The following is a 16,311-nucleotide window of genomic DNA, read 5'->3' as shown; positions in this document are numbered from 1 at the left end:
GAAGTACCTAAAGTTGTGTTAAGATTTTTATTTTATTTCCTTCTTTCCTTTTGCTCATACTTTAAGGATTATAATTTCACGTCAGTGTTTGAGTTACCACAAACTTTGCCATTCTCATCTTCTTTGTCACATATAGAATATCAGGGTTTTAGTGTGCCATATAACAAAATTATATTAAATATTCTATTATCAAAAGTGAATTTTATTTTGGATTATACCGCACCAATGACTTTGAAGCTTAATTCACAGGAAGATATTATTTAAGTTATAAGTAAATTGCTCCTGTAACCTCCTTGCCAAAAGAACTGGTCTTCCCTCCATGGTCCTTAGTTTCCAAGTTACAAAAACCGTATTCATCGTTAATCAAACTCATGACATTTTTGGGGGGTTGTGGCCTTCGTTTCAATGTTCTTCTCTTCAAAACAAACAACTTTGGCCCTGAGACCATTCTGCCATCATGCTCAGTTTCCAAGCTACTGGAAAAGCCCTCACTTCGTGTCAAACTCAGGAAATTTTTCCTGACATTTTGACTATGGGATGTGTTCTCTTTCTGGTCTCAGAAAATAAGCATGTCAAGTTTTGAGAAAATTGGTATCTGTGTTCTCGAGGTGCTAGCAAACAAATAATAAACCTACAATTTGAACTCTATAATATGCATTACATTATTAGTAAGTTCAATAAAAAGAGAATTAGATAGAAACCTACAGCATGTGGCACGTATTGAGGGAACTAGAAATACATATAAAATTCAACTCGGAAATCCTGAAGATAATATTAAGATGGATCTTTAAGGAGCAGACTGAGTGGATGTGGACTGGATTCAACGGGCTCAAGAAAACGTCCAGTGCCGGGTTGTTACGAATATGTATGCACCCGGTCAATATAGGGGGAATTTTTTATGAGATAAACTGTTATCAGTTTGTCAGGAAGTATTCTGCTCTATGAAGTTGGCTTTAGTGTTAAAGATGGTGCTTAATAACTCTAATCATTACACCACAGTTGCAAATTATATAATCTGACTTTCTAAGGTGCTGTTAGCATAACTGTTTCCATCTTCATTATTAGCTAGAATTTATGAACAATTTTTATTCCAGATATTATTTGAATTACTAACAATCACCTGATTGAGCCATTATACTGGGAAAAAAAGTGGTTTACTTGTTCCCAGTACAGTGCTACTCCAACATAACTGTTATGTTATCATAAGTCATTTATATTTTGCCATTAATACCAATTGCTTGTGACCAATACAGTACACTGTCGCTTGGCCCTACAGCCAGCAACCTCACATACTTGTGTACTATGGCTACAATTTAAATTTACAGCAGAGTACAAACTTTCAACGATGTTAAAACCCCATGCATATTTTTATAATTTACAACCTTCTTAAAAAACATTTTCAAAATGACTTCAGTAGTCAGTCATTTACCAAATTGTCTTTCATTCTCCATATATAAATACATTACATTCACATGCATGCGCAGTAGAACCTCAATCAACTGTTATAACTGCTCTTATACATTAAGTGACCCAGAGATAACAGCTTGTCTTTGTGCATGTGTGTAAGTTATAAAGCTGTTGCCTTGCTTTACAACATACATTACAACACCTGCTAAAAATTAGGGTGCACACCTTTAGGCTACAAACACATTAGTGCTCAAATATGCATGAGCTGTGTGCCCAGTTTCCTTCCAAAAAATATTTAAATACTTTAAAAAGAGAAATAATTCATTCTGAAACTTTAAATGTAATCACCCTAAATAATTACAAATTTTAATCTTCCTTTGAGATTCATTTAATTTCCCTACTCATTAACCACTTGCCTTATTAATCTTTTCCCCAAATTTGCGACAGCAAAAAAGCATCTTACTTTAGTTCAGTTCTGTGACCTCTCAATATAAATGAAGTAATGTACACGAATAATTTTTCAAAATACTTCATAACACAAGAAAATCTTAAAAGTAGCTTCATTAGTATTCCACATTAGCTTGGGCTCTGCTAACTTGTTTTGTGCTGTTTGGTAGAACCAATGTCAAGCTTGTATGTCAACAGAATAGTCTGAATCTGAGTATATAATTTCTACTTCCAACAAAGAAGTACCACTGTTTGACTCATCAACATATATGTCTTCCACTACACCATCATGACTGCAAGAAATGCTTTCATGTTCCCTATCACAAAATAACAATAATGTTGCAATACTACACAATGCATACATATTACGACTGCTTGCAAAACCCACAAAACAAAGGAATAATATATAAGCACTGTGACACATGAAGACAAAGAAGTATAAAAGAAATCCACCAAAGGCATTACTTGTCAATGAGCTATCAAAACTCCATATAGTGAGAAGCTCAACTGCTACGGACAAAATAAATTAGACAGTAAATCACAGCCACATTCTAACCACTACAAGCTAAGTCAGGATGACATATTTTAGATAAAATTTTCAACCTAAGTTAATTCAAGATAATAAGGAAAGTGTTCAAGTGTTGAAAGAACAGCTCCAATGTAAAACTGTTGATGTTTATCTTGCTCATCGTACAAATAACATAAATAAGTTTACCTTAATTTTGAGAGTACAAGTATATAATTCTAAATATAGTAGTCTGTCTCACTTTTTATTCCACAAAGCTGAATGTGACACAGCACAGCTTCTGTACAGATGTACAACACATGGCAACAGTTCTGCCCCTTCTTAGTCATCAATGGAATGATACATTGAAGTAACAAGTACATTAAAATACACTTGCTATACAAATCTTGTCCACAACTCACCTGTATCACAATTAAAAACATCTGTGAGCCACTTTCACTGAAGCCAAATAAATATACAGACTACAGTTTGTATTACATCTCACCATCACACTCCAGACATGGGGAAGGTGTCAGTTTTTCCTGTCATGGCTTCCTTGCTAAGATTATGACATAAACATATATAATTATCACATAGGAAACTGAGAACAGCTGTACTTAGATTCTTGAGATCAATAATGTCATCATGTCTCTACCCTGTTTACTGTGTGGCTGAAGATGAAGTAGCAGCTGTTCCATTCAACACTGGCCAGCACTATCTCTGTTTCTAGAAACGAAGTGCGTAATTTTTGTTCTTCAAAGGTAAACAGTTGTAAGACACAATTATGAACTATACTTACACCAAACCAAACTGAAGACTACCCCCTTCACAATTTATACTCATGGAAAAACAAACTTTCCTGTTATGAAATAACATATACAGCTGAACTAAAATGAGCAAACTGTCCTAAAGGTGACACAGACCTCTGTTCTAGAATAGTACTTTGCTTTGTTCAATTCACAACATAGTCCCTGTTTCTTCCACTGCTAAATTAAGAAATTCATTATATATTTGGGTAAATACAGTGCATCTTCAGTAGACAACTAAGTCTGTACATACATTCCAAGTGTCAGTTTCATCTGACTTATAGATACTTAAAATACCAATTTAATTTGCTCTGTAACACTAAATAAGTCTCAGTTCTAGGAATTTTATTACAAAAGCTTCTGAACGGAAGTTATGGCTGTTTACTATTGGGTACAGACTCATTGAAAGGCATGCAGAGTAATGTTGTGTATTGTGGTCTGATACCCCAACTTTATGCCTGTCACAGTCTGAACCACTTTATGGACTGCTGTCATGTTTGACTTCAGTCATTATCCCATTTGGCTAGTTCTTAGAGGCTAACTTTCTATCACACAATTCTTATCAATATAATTTTCAACACTTTCACATTCACGTAAATGTGATATCTGCATTTCCTGCAGCTGGGAGTGGCACAGTCAGCCTCTTTGCACACCCATAATCATCATGATTAGAAACATAACACTACTTAACAGATAATGCTTGTTTCAGGTGACGAATCAAGTGACTACCCACGTCTCTCACTTCAGGCCACTGCTTCAAAATAAACACAACACCAGCAACAAGTACAGTCGTAGTCAGGACTCGTAGGCTGCAACACAGACACAATTAAACCGAGTGATGACAAATAATCCTTTCCGTGCTATACAATCCACATACAATTTACAGGCAATACCTTTCTGGTATGGATGTCTGGTGTTTGAGTACATCAGTGAAAGAAATGTGTCCCACTAACACTTTTAACAATTAAAGCTAGCTATTCATGAACTTTTCACAATAATGGATGAGGTAGGAAGGATAGGAACAGTGGTATACCAAAAATTGTGGTATATGCAGTTGGCACATTTAAATGAGAACCAAAGGAAAGCATCTTACAAAAGAAAGATTCTTAAACAGTGAAGGATTTGATTAAAGGTCAATTTAGAAGCGTGTGGGAGTGAAAATAACCCAAAAGACTGGAGGGCATGGAAAACATAAAATGTAATATCATGAAATAAAAGAAAAGGAGAAGTTTAATACTTGGGAAGTAAAATGGTGATAAAAAATTTGGGGGGGAAAATTTTACCACTTGGTGAGACACTCTGGCAATGGGAATCACCAAAGGGGAAAATATGCCTATTTTAAAATCACTACATGCCCATATTAACATATACAGCAGAAACGTGCACTTAGATGAATGCAGACAGTAGATTAATGGTAGCAGAGATGAGACATATATCCAGCTAAAATTAACCCATGTGGATTCACTAAAATTCTTAACATATATTGATGACCCATGATGATGTAATGATCTCAGAAAAAAAATTATATCTGTGACTAAAGAAGTACAGGCAACTCTCGGTTTACGAAGGAGTTCCGTTCCAAGATGATGTTCGTTATACGTTTTTGTTTGCATTCCTGAGCTTTTACGATACATATCATATATGTTAGCAGCCATTTTAAAGCATTAAAACCATATACTAAACATCGAATGGTCTATACAATACGTTTCATTATGTATGCGTTATGGTTTATCGTATATGATACGTAACGTAAAATAAAACAAGAAAAGAATAATAAAACAAGGTATCGTACTTGTTAATTTTAATTAGAAACATAAAGAGTTATAAAATAAAAATAAAGAAAATGAGTACTAACATAATATATGTACATACATATGTATTCAACTTTATAAGGAACTCCATCTATTTGCGACTTTAAGATATTTTGAATGAATTATGACATTTGTTATAGAGAATGTTCGTAAATCAAACATTTTTAAGCCGAGAGTTGCCTGTAATGTAATACAGCACATAACAAGTATCACTGTAAAACAAAAACTTACCGTGTTCTCAGGAAAGGCATCACTATTCCAGCTGCGGTGGCAACCAGCAACAAGATCACTTGAAGCACAGTAAGCACCACATTGATGAGCTTGACCACAAGAGCTCGCGCATTTGAGTTGTCAATGCCTTCCAGAGTGACATACTGCTGGTGTTGCTGTTGCTGATGCTCCATCTTTGAAATCTGTTACATTTAACACACAACACTGTATTTAATTTCTTGCTATGAAATTAAGAAAAAAATTGACTCCGCGCACATTCTACTCTTACATATAAGACATCAATAAAATATTCCATCTACTAAGTTTGAAAGGGATAATCCAAAGTGACCAGACAGGAAAACATTGTATCATAGTAATGTGCTACACATCACGTAAACAAACAAACAAATGAAGATTTCTGTCTCCTGGATTGTTGCTCTGTGTAGTCTGGTAGATTTTTACCAATGTGCCGGAGGCAGTACGACCTCTGAAACATTGGTAAACATCTACCAGACTACACAGCGCAACAACCCAGAAGACAAAATTCTTCACAGTCACCGCTGTGAAAACCTCAAATCATACAACAGAAATGTGATAAAGACTGAATTAATAAACCATTCTTGTTACCAGGTAATCCTGTATAGGAACTACTTATGTAAAAAAACAGTAACATTTTACATTATAACATTTTCACACAATTTCATAAACCACACACCCAATTTTTTGAGCATGACACTTTGGAAAATAAATGTGTCATGCAATCAAATGTGTGTATCATTACAACAGTTTTCTATGTTTAAATTTATACAAGAAAGGCAGTATTACACTGCTACATAAAAAATCACATATATATATAAAATGTTATAAAAGATACTAAACCAGAGTGTCGATTTTTGCAGGAACCAGACTCATGATTGTTCAGGGCAAGTAGACCAGGTAAAACAATTGTCAGATAAAAAATGTATACATTCTATCAGTCAACACAACCACAAAATCTTACACTTTAAATGTAGCGACACATTCAATAATTCTCTCATCCTCAGGCACTACAAATATGACGACAGATTTTACATATAATTAATGATAATGCTCAGAATATGTCATACTGTTTACATTTCTACTTCTGATATATTGTGTTGAACAATACACTGGCATATTAAATCATAAAATCACTATTCCCAAAACTTAAAAATGCACAACTATACATAAAATGCCACTAAAAGTCTTTATTATTGTACGTCATCATTCACTAATTTGCAAACATTGGCTGTTTTTGTAACTCACTCATGTAAGTCACAGTTCTGATAACTTCCTATTATCAAACTAATTCCTATAATTTGTACATATGTCTACCCATTTTAACTCCAAAACTTTTAGGTAGAGCATGGCAAATGCTACACTACACATTAAAATCAGTAAACTACAAAAATACAGAAATAAGTCTGTCAACTGAACAAATTACACCAACTTCAAGCACATGCCATGCTGTACCTAATAAATGTGACAAAGTCTGCTCTGTTCTTCTTTGCCTTCCCTTATGATCTCACTCCTCTTACATGTAATTGCATTCTATTCTCTCACTTGGTCTTTGACTCTCTCAACATCATCACTTTTTGTGCTCTGAAAATAATGAAGTAATGGCTCTGTCATTGTGAGCGGAGGGAACACATCTGGACTAAAGGACTGCCTACCATGAAAAGTACACGTTCACTACTACACTACTGAGGCTTCTGGCACAGTGAAGTAAAAGAAAAACATAACTCTTGGCACTGCCATAATAACTGAAAAGGATCAAAAAGATGGATAAAATAGCTTGGAGTGGTGAAAGCCAACAGAAGAGATTACATTGGCAAGGAATTACATGATATGTAAATGTTATGACGAGAAGCTTCAGATCACACATGTGCAGTCTGTAACCTACAAACCTAAAATGAATTTGTTACAAAGAGGACCCACACATAATTTTTAAATAGCTTTATTCAATTCACTAAACTAAATTTTGTGTTCTTGGACTCCTACTATGACTTTGCAGAGTAACAATGGGTTTTCCTAATGCCTCTGCACAAACGAAAGCAGATGGCAGGAGCAAACATGCAGATGAACAATGCAAAGCGAATTGAGTTGCCTCCTCTTATCATCAAAACGGATAATTGTGACCTGTTGAAAGATAGGCAGTTTAAAATAATTTTATATGAACAATGATTACTTGCTGTAATAACTGTAATCAACGTAATCAGTCAATACCAAATGAGCTTTGTATTTCAGATGTAGACTGAGCTCTTTAATATTACAAATCAATCTGGAATAAAGTTGCATACCTTAGTCTGGCAAGACTCTAGCATCTCGTGAATGTCACGAAGACGCTCCTCGCTCTGGTACTGCACCTTCTCTTCCATGTCTGTAATGGTCTGCTTCAGATTCTCCACTTCATTCTGGTGCAGCTCTGTCAGATCATTCACCTGTTCTTCCAGACGCTCACTACGAAATCGTTCTTCCTGCAGTGCTTGACTCATGAAGGTGACTTCCCGCTGCAAGGCCTGCTGCAAGGAGACACCCTGCCTTGCTATATGCACACATTCAACTATCTCCTGCTGGTTGAGATATTTCTTGGATTTATGAAACATTCACAAAAGTCTGTCATGAATTCTACAGTTGTCCACTACAATGCAGTTTACACCTCTAAGACTTTCTCCCATATGGCTTCTTCTTTTGAAATTTTACGATCAAATTTAATTTCTTCTTGTTCAAAATGTACAGCCCTGACAGCAGGAAAACTTACATGTGACATATGCCTTAATACTCTACAAGGAAAGACAGGCTTGTACTTCATTTTCAGTTTTGATGCATCACTAGAGCTAGGCATGTAAAATTTTGTATTAAAATATATCATATATATGGATACAAATTTCATATAAAATAATTTTTGTACTACCAATTTCAAACATGCTAATCATGCAAAGTATTATGTTATACTGGGGAAATTTAACAGTTTGAATCTGTAATAGTGGAAACTTAGCACAAAAATAATCACTACATAATACATTATCATCAAATCATAGTTCTTGGCTAGTCTCAATATACAGACTAAAACATCAGTTGTTCCCAGACATTTCTGCTGCTAGTATCTGCATTCTTTATAAACTTACCTCCACACTAAATATGGGTGCCTTTTGGATTGTAGCTCCATGTAGCCTGGTAGAAGTTTGCCGTTTCAGAGGGTGATGAGCAATGATGATGGAGGCAGCAAGGACCTCTGAAATGCTGGTGACCTTCGACCTGACTACATGGCACTACAACCCAGAAGTCAGCCATCTTTGGATCCACCACCATGAAAACCTCAAATAGTACTTACCTTCACACCTTCCAATTCTTCCCTCAACCTGTCAATTTCTTCACGTCTCTCTTGCAACTCAGTGAATATTGGTTCCAGACTATATGTGGCTGCCAAATGGAGTGTGGCAGGATGGTTGGGTGAGAACTGATGAGTGATATTACCAGCTGGAATGCTTCCGCTAGTCACAGAACTGCACTCCGAGCCCTCCTCCGAAGCAAACTTTATAACTCCAGCACTGGACGAAGCATGGGTAGAACCAAGACTGCAACCACCAGGAAGGGTTGCACTACCATGGTGAGTTTTCTCCTCATCAACTGACCCATTATCACCATTCCCTAGACAAAAAAATAACAATCTGAACTTACGTAAAAGCACAAAAGATAATGCGCTGGAGCCTGTAACAGATTTGACAGGAACTCATGAAAATGGTTCCTATGTACTACAGCATAATATATGCTAAGTATTAATATTTACATAATTACAAATATTAAATTTAGCAACAGGAACCAAAAATTAAATAGTATATAGATAAAGTCTGCCTAAGTCACTTGCTTATTTATTTTGAATCTGCTTTGTAACTCCCACTTTGGACACGGATATTATCCGATGAAGTTAGGGGCACTGCAATGCTCTAAACCCCTCAGTGAATCTAAATGCTTATCTAAATTAGGAGACAAATGAAAAAAAACTCTCTTACGTGTTAAAGTGTTGATGTTATCTGCACTTCCAAATTTGTTCTTAATAAGATGTGCAAATTCTCTTGGTTTTGACATAACAGTCCTGAAAACGAATAAATAAATTCAATCATAACAAACAGCCTGTCCAGCAGCAATGGGACAAACAGGCTACAAATACTACATGGCAGATGGAACATACCCTGACAAGCCTGTGATGCCATCCCTGATGTTTCCACCAACATTTCTGCAAAACACAACACAAAAGCTCTTCTATGTCCCACAATGACACAAATCACAATTATCATGAAGAAAGCAACCATTCCACCAACATAAACTGAAGCCAATAAAAGAAGTTAATGAACTCACTTAAGCCCCTGACCCATGTCCCGCAGCATTTCTCGAGGCTGACGATGACTACTTGGCAAGCCATACACTTCTAAATCTCTTAATTTCTTGTTATAACTTTCTAATTTCTTCTGTAGTTGAGAAATGGACTGTGCAGATTTTTGGTTTTTCTTCTCAAACACTGCCTTAATCCGCTGTAATTGCTGCTTATCAGCATTTGCCGAGAGTTTTAAATATTCATTTACATTATCTGCAACAAATAATATATACAGCATTCTAGACAGAGCACATTTCTCCTGTCATACATACTGCCCAAATTAGTACATTAATATAAAACAAACCATCTCTTGTGGTCTGTTCCCCACGAATGAGGTCTCTTGTGCGACCAATCTTGGACTGCATGTGTTCAATAGCAGCCCGAGTTCTTAAGATGTCTGAAGAACCAGTAAGATGTCCATCAACTTCATCAACCAACAGATTACTTGTAACCTGCTCAGAAGAACCATTGGACAAGTGTGATGACAATGGTAAGAAGATGTCCTAAAAAGAAAGATGATGAAGAATCCTTATAAGAGCATCAATTATCCTTCCCAGTCACAAAATAACTGTTTGCACCTGGATGTAGCATCTGCCAAAAAACACTGAGATGCATTATGCAGTTTCCTCCATACCCCAAGGTCTTCTCTCCTAGGCCCAAATATCCTCCTCAACACCCGATTCTCAAACACCTGCAATCTATGTTCCTCCCTCAGAATGAGAGACCATGTTTCGCACCCATTCAAAACAACAGGCAAATTATTGTTTTGTATACTTTAATTTTCAGGTTCTTAGAAATCAGACGGGAAGACAAAATATTTTGAACTGAGAAGTAGCAAGCATTTCCGGAATTTAGTCTCCTCCTAACTTCCCCATGAGTATCACTTTGATTTGTTATTGTTGTTCCCAAATATTTTAACTTTGTCACACTTTCATAGGATTTATTAGCCACCCTGACAGAATACTAACATGTACTTACTTTTTTTTTCTGAATTTACTTCTAGCCCCACCTGTCTACTAGCCTCTAGTAAAATTCCTGTGTTCCTCTTTATTGTATTTATATCATCCCCAAACAAATTAACATCTGCATATGCCAATAGCTTATGTATCCCGTTCAATTGCAAACTTGATCGAAATTTAATGAGAAATAAACAATCTATAGAATGTAAATAAATTCTAATCTATTTTATTCTAGCCCCTGTGTATGGCAAAGTAAAATGCATGATGAAATTCAGTAGCAAAGAAAGGTATGAGTAGAGTAAACAAATATTATTGGTCAAAATTAAGTGTATTTCAATCACTCAATTTAAAACTAAACTATGAACCTGAAATGTACTTGTAATAAACATCATAAAGATGATCAGTAACTTCACCTCTTCCTCGGTACCAGCACTTTGAGAGGTTCCTTCCTCTTGTGAGCCCTGGTTGGATACTGGCTCTGGACGGGGCAGATGTGGTGTTCCACCATCTGAAGAACCTTTCTCTTTGTCTCCCCTCTCCCTACGTACTGGGATTGGGGACTTGTGGCGGTTTTTAACCGAGCCACTCATTGTGCTACTACTGCCACTGCCATTGCTGCCATCTCCAGATCGTCGCCTGAAGGAAAAAATCACAAGATTTAGGCAAATAATCTACCTGACTTAGTTGCCTTCACTTATCAACATGCGTGCCACATGCCACACTGTTAAATTATGACATTTTCATTTAGTTACTATGCAACCAACCCTGATTTGGGTCCTCTTACCCCTGATGGTCTCCACAATGATAGTACTGGGGGGAGGATCTGAGATATTTTCAACATTTAAAAAGACTCAAAACTGAAACAGTTCTACTTATTTCCTTTCCTGAGATGTAGTGCTGCTAATGGCACTTCTTCATATGGTGATAGTGTGCCACAAAAAGATACAGTACAAGGCACAGCTTTTCTCTGGAAATACATCAACTCAGTAAGGTAACAATAGTCATTAGCTCTGACACTGTATGTATTTCTGGGACAAGATTAATGAACCAGAGCAGCATGTCAGGCAATCACCATACCCAAACTGAATAAATCCAGCAAGTACAGTCATGGACAAGGTGACACTGTTTTAAGTAAAGAGTGACAGTAAAAATTAAGCAACCTGTAGCATTGATCAGTGCACAAGTTAAATCTGAGGTTCTCACAATGGTGAAGATATACATGTTGGTCTTCTGGGTTGTAACCACCTACAAGTCCACATGGTATTACAACACAGAAAACCAATATTGACATCTTCACCGCCATGAAAACCTCAACTATCGCAGCACTTACAGAGTTTGACACACATACATATGTCCTCAATTCTTCCCAAAACTGTATAATTTTAAAATAGAACTATTTTGACATTTTAAAATGAGTTAGTCTACTATTACACAGCATTATCTCACAGAACTTCAAGGCTCCGTGGAATACAGTTTGAGAAACACTGCTTTAAAGTTACAACTGAATAACTCCAATTCAGCAGTACATATAAGACAATAATTATAAGTTTTCCTAAATGTTCACAAATTCTACCCTAGGAGCATCCACAGTCTAATTTTTCAACCATAAGAAAGCACAGAATGTTGTGAAAGTGATTTTCCCTTTACAAATTTTATTATGTTATGGGCTGTAGTATGGCAGTGAGACTTGAAACACTGCACAGAAAAGAGCAAATACAATTAATTTGACTTACTGCACCAAAATTCACGAAAGTTATAAATCCTGAGTCTGTGACAGTGGGTTGCTAGGTTATTGATTAAGCCAGAGATAATAAAGTCCACACAAATCAGGTTTCATAAATCCAAGAATGTAATGAAGACTTTGAAACACTCACATCAACAAAATCTCACTGTCTATCCTCAAATTACATAGGACAAATTTTTTTGTATTTATTATACTGCCCCAAAATTCCCATTGAAATTTCAATAAGCAATCCACCATTACAATAAAATCCTTAGAATAATATTAATATAGTTGTATAAAGCTGAAACTCCTATCAATGACATCAGAAATTTAGGATGCCAGTCAGTCTGAACTGCCATTTCAAATAATGATATAAACATGGTAACTGTTACACTAATATTTGAATTTCTTACTTACAGCTGAAGAAATCCTTAGCAATTTGTAAAATTATTTTCACAGAACAAATTGCATTAACGGTATACAGAATTTCATATACAAAGCAGATCCAATAGATCCAAAGGTACTTGCATTATGTGAACATGAGCATACATACACTGAAGCATTCTGAGGACTGGAAGTGCTGCTCGTAACCAAAATGTGGCTGCTGGGTGAACTAGGGAGCGGACGACCAGGGGAAGCACTACGACTAGTTGATTTGCTACTTCCAGATGGGACCACATGCAAACTATCCATCCTTTGGGTGCTTCCAGGCTGCCTCCATAACAGCTACAATCCTAATACCTACCAGGAAAGAAACAGCATAATTACACATTTTTTCAAGACGCATTTCAAGATATTCTCTGAAAACACCAGTAACAACAGTACATGGAATTTCATTATCTGTTTCCACCAAATTCAACTGATAAGTTAATAAGCAATCTAATTTGTCATATGACTAGGCAGAGCTGACAGTTACATTTTCTTGTGAACTCTGGTCCCATCTTAAGAACAGCTGAGCACCACTATTAAATCTTACATATTATGTGAATAAATTAACAAATCATATTTTGTATGACTCAATAGATGGGGTTGGCCGTGAACAGAAAAACAATGAACACAAAGAAATGTGACAAAAACAGAAAATAAAATATTTATTAAAAGAATAAGAAAACAATCATACAAATGGATACCAAATGGAACATGCAGAAGAGGAACATCAAAACAAAGGACATTAAGAAAGTGAAATAAGAAATTTTAAGGAGACAGTGATAACCAACAAACAGACTTTGAACTATTAAGTTTCATTTGCAGATCACAGAAATAGTAAGACATTTAAAACTGAACTTCAGTTTGTTTGCTGTTATAAACAGAAGTCAAAAGTGTTGCTTAGGTGTTGCTACAGAATCTGCACAAGGTTATGGCGTATTTTGTCATTTTGTAACATGGCAAGGGGTCATTGTATAGCTTAACATTGTACTCTAACCTAACCACTTGACCTAACCTGTCACTGAATTGGGTTTTATACAACACACAATCAGAAATACAAGAATCTGTTTATCAACAAAAGTTCAAGCTTAAGCTCAAAGGCCACCAATTTGAACATGTAAGACATACAGAAGACTGTACTCACATTTATTTTAACTTTATAATTAGTTTAACTATATATCTTGTAAACTGTTTAAGCAACATCAAATCACTAAGTACTGCTTGCACCTATATGCATTACCAAAATTCATTAGTGCCAAATACTAGTATCTCTTTCCAGGAACCATTAAACTGTCCAAGAACTCTAATTAACACTGCAGGAAAATTATTAAAACTAAGAGAAATCCCCATTTAATGTTTCCTTCTGGGACAACAGATCTCAATAATAAAGTAGGAAAAACTGCAAAGGACTTAAAATGACATAAGATGACAACAACAGAAATTAAGTGTTATCTGGTAGTTTCACTGTAGCTGAGTAGCAGAGACCAACAAGTACAAAAAGTACATTAACTCTGTCAAACAATTAGGCCATGTCAAAGGAAGTAACTCTCTGATAACATAAGAAAAGATATAACACCATTAATGTCAAATCAGTTCAATAAAGTTCATGCCAAAAAAAAACCTCCCTGAGATGCACATTGTTGTTCCAGTTCCTTCCCAGTGTCCCAAGCAGTTTCCCCACCAAATTTAAATATGCATTTCTTGTTACTTACACATTCATGGGTAATCCAAACAATTTTATAGACTATTTTTAACTAACCTAACCATAGCTAGACTAACTTCAGGTAGAATATTCTTACAAATGCATAACACTGCTACAAGTGGATGAAGAAATCAGCAAAGGAGGAAAGGTCCCCCACATGGATATGAGTGGTCTATTTCACACACCAGCCTCTTTACATAAGGGAAAACTACACTCAACATCCACATGACAGGTTAACTGAATTGGCTCAGTGGGAACGGCATTGAGAGTCTGTAAGAACATTCTATCTAAGGTTAGGCTAGTTACAGACAGACCACAGAAATGTTTCAGTCAAGCAATTCTTCTTTTCACCATGACAAGTAAAAGTGAGGTACACAAATCACAGATTTCTTTGGAACAAAATATCCTCCCTTCCCCAATAACTCTCTCTCTTGCAAACAAGAATAAAGACAACTATTGATTTTGAAGTCAACACATCAAGGACACTCACACATTTCCATATAGATTTACCTTAAACACAAATTCTGTAACAGATAAGTAAAATTGATTAATCAAATTCATGTTATGTCATAACATTAAACCCCTTTAGTACGCTCTTAGAAACAAGTACTGTATTTGTAGGATGACATGTTGTACATCTTTGGCTTAGGCCTATAAAGGATCTGTGGAATGTAAATAAACTCTATTCTATCCTAAAATCAGTACAATACCCAGCAACCTAGGGGATGGTCAGGGCAGCATCTTAGAACACACACAGTTCCATAAGATGTTCGTGTTACTAGGTCACGTCTGTTCACTGCATAAAGAGCAATGTCACATTTCCGTACTTCTACTTTTTATAATATCACAAACATGTATTTACTAATAAAACAAAACAACCAAACAAAATTCCCAGTCAAACAATCTCACTCTGAATTATATATGAAACGAAACTAAATATATTACATAAGGAAAATATTTTCAGAGTTCCACTTGCTGGCAAAATTTCAAATACTATAACAAGTACATGTAATCGTACGAAAATATAAAATAAACACGAAACAGATGATCTGTCAAAAATAAGTATACCTATATTTATAATGGCACTATTGGCTGGAAGCCTACAAAAATCATTACAAAAAAGAAAATTCCAATACGTAACTTACATAAAAATGTACATGTTTACTAGGTATGTAGAACAATGGACTGTTATGTCTGGTGGGTTGAGAAGCAGTCCGATGCAGTCAAATTTGTAACTGATATTATTTATATATGCATATATTCATTTTAATTAATATAGGTAAAACATGGATAAAAGTAAGATTTTCAATGGTAATTATCTTTCGTAACACTTCCTAAATGCACTTTTGACAACCACCAACACAAAAATTCAACACTTTAGGGCTCCTAGCCTCACTACGATATAAATATGACAAGGACAAAGCAGATAACATCATAACACAGATGATTCAACTGTGATTCATCATCTGTCCTATCGATAGAGGTTCTTAGAACTGCTTGCGTATCATTTTCTTACAACCGTATGACTTATACGAGACATCAATAACAATTCTGATAAGATAGTGCTTCGCAAATGTCTCAGATGCATTTAGGAGTCATCTAGCGGTGGAATCAGAAAATATGTACGAAGGACCATAGATTATATGAATTGAAGCTTTCGCGGCGACGTAACTTAATAAAATCTTCTCCGGCGAGCAGCCGCCTCATATGGTTAAAAGACGAAACCGACGTTTCAGGAACCATCTGTCCCCATCATCAGGGTTCTGCGTTGGTTTCGTCTTTTAACCATTTGACGAGGCTGATCGCCCGAAAAGATTTTATTGACCATAGATTATACCATGACACTGATCTTTCGGATTCAAGGCATATTATTCCGTTCCAGCCTCAAAATTTTAAGTCTATTTGCTTAGAATATTTGGAAT

At 35.7% G+C, this 16,311-nt stretch overlaps 1 protein-coding gene across 4 annotated transcripts in view; it reads right to left on the bottom strand.

Moving 5' to 3' along the window:
- Nucleotides 1-13: 13 nt before the first annotated feature.
- Dmtn (transmembrane and coiled-coil domain 2 protein Dmtn) overlaps nt 14-16,311 on the bottom strand; it is a 49,528-nt gene continuing 33,230 nt past the window's right edge. The window contains exons 1-11 of one of the 4 annotated variants that reach the window (XM_087344348.1): nt 15,535-15,968; nt 12,815-13,002; nt 10,952-11,174; nt 9,884-10,082; nt 9,564-9,792; nt 9,397-9,441; nt 9,218-9,300; nt 8,539-8,855; nt 7,505-7,723; nt 5,208-5,389; nt 14-3,974 (exon numbers count right to left, since the gene is read on the bottom strand). In XM_087344348.1, coding sequence (XP_087200474.1) covers nt 3,848-3,974; nt 5,208-5,389; nt 7,505-7,723; nt 8,539-8,855; nt 9,218-9,300; nt 9,397-9,441; nt 9,564-9,792; nt 9,884-10,082; nt 10,952-11,174; nt 12,815-12,954 — 1,764 coding nt within the window. In that variant the 5' untranslated portion in view covers nt 12,955-13,002; nt 15,535-15,968 and the 3' untranslated portion in view covers nt 14-3,847. Of the gene's footprint in view, nt 3,975-5,207; nt 5,390-7,504; nt 7,727-8,538; nt 8,856-9,217; nt 9,301-9,396; nt 9,442-9,563; nt 9,793-9,883; nt 10,083-10,951; nt 11,175-12,814; nt 13,003-15,534; nt 15,969-16,311 lie in introns of those variants that run through there. The other 3 variants (XM_087344345.1, XM_087344346.1, XM_087344349.1) reach the window with 3 other exon arrangements.

This window comes from Zootermopsis nevadensis, unplaced genomic scaffold (genome assembly GCF_977971745.1).
Source record: "Zootermopsis nevadensis isolate Lab colony 2312 unplaced genomic scaffold, Znev_1.0 Znev_ptg000007l, whole genome shotgun sequence".
Classification (NCBI taxonomy): domain Eukaryota; kingdom Metazoa; phylum Arthropoda; class Insecta; order Blattodea; family Termopsidae; genus Zootermopsis; species Zootermopsis nevadensis.
This window is presented reverse-complemented; position numbering and strand designations above follow the sequence as displayed.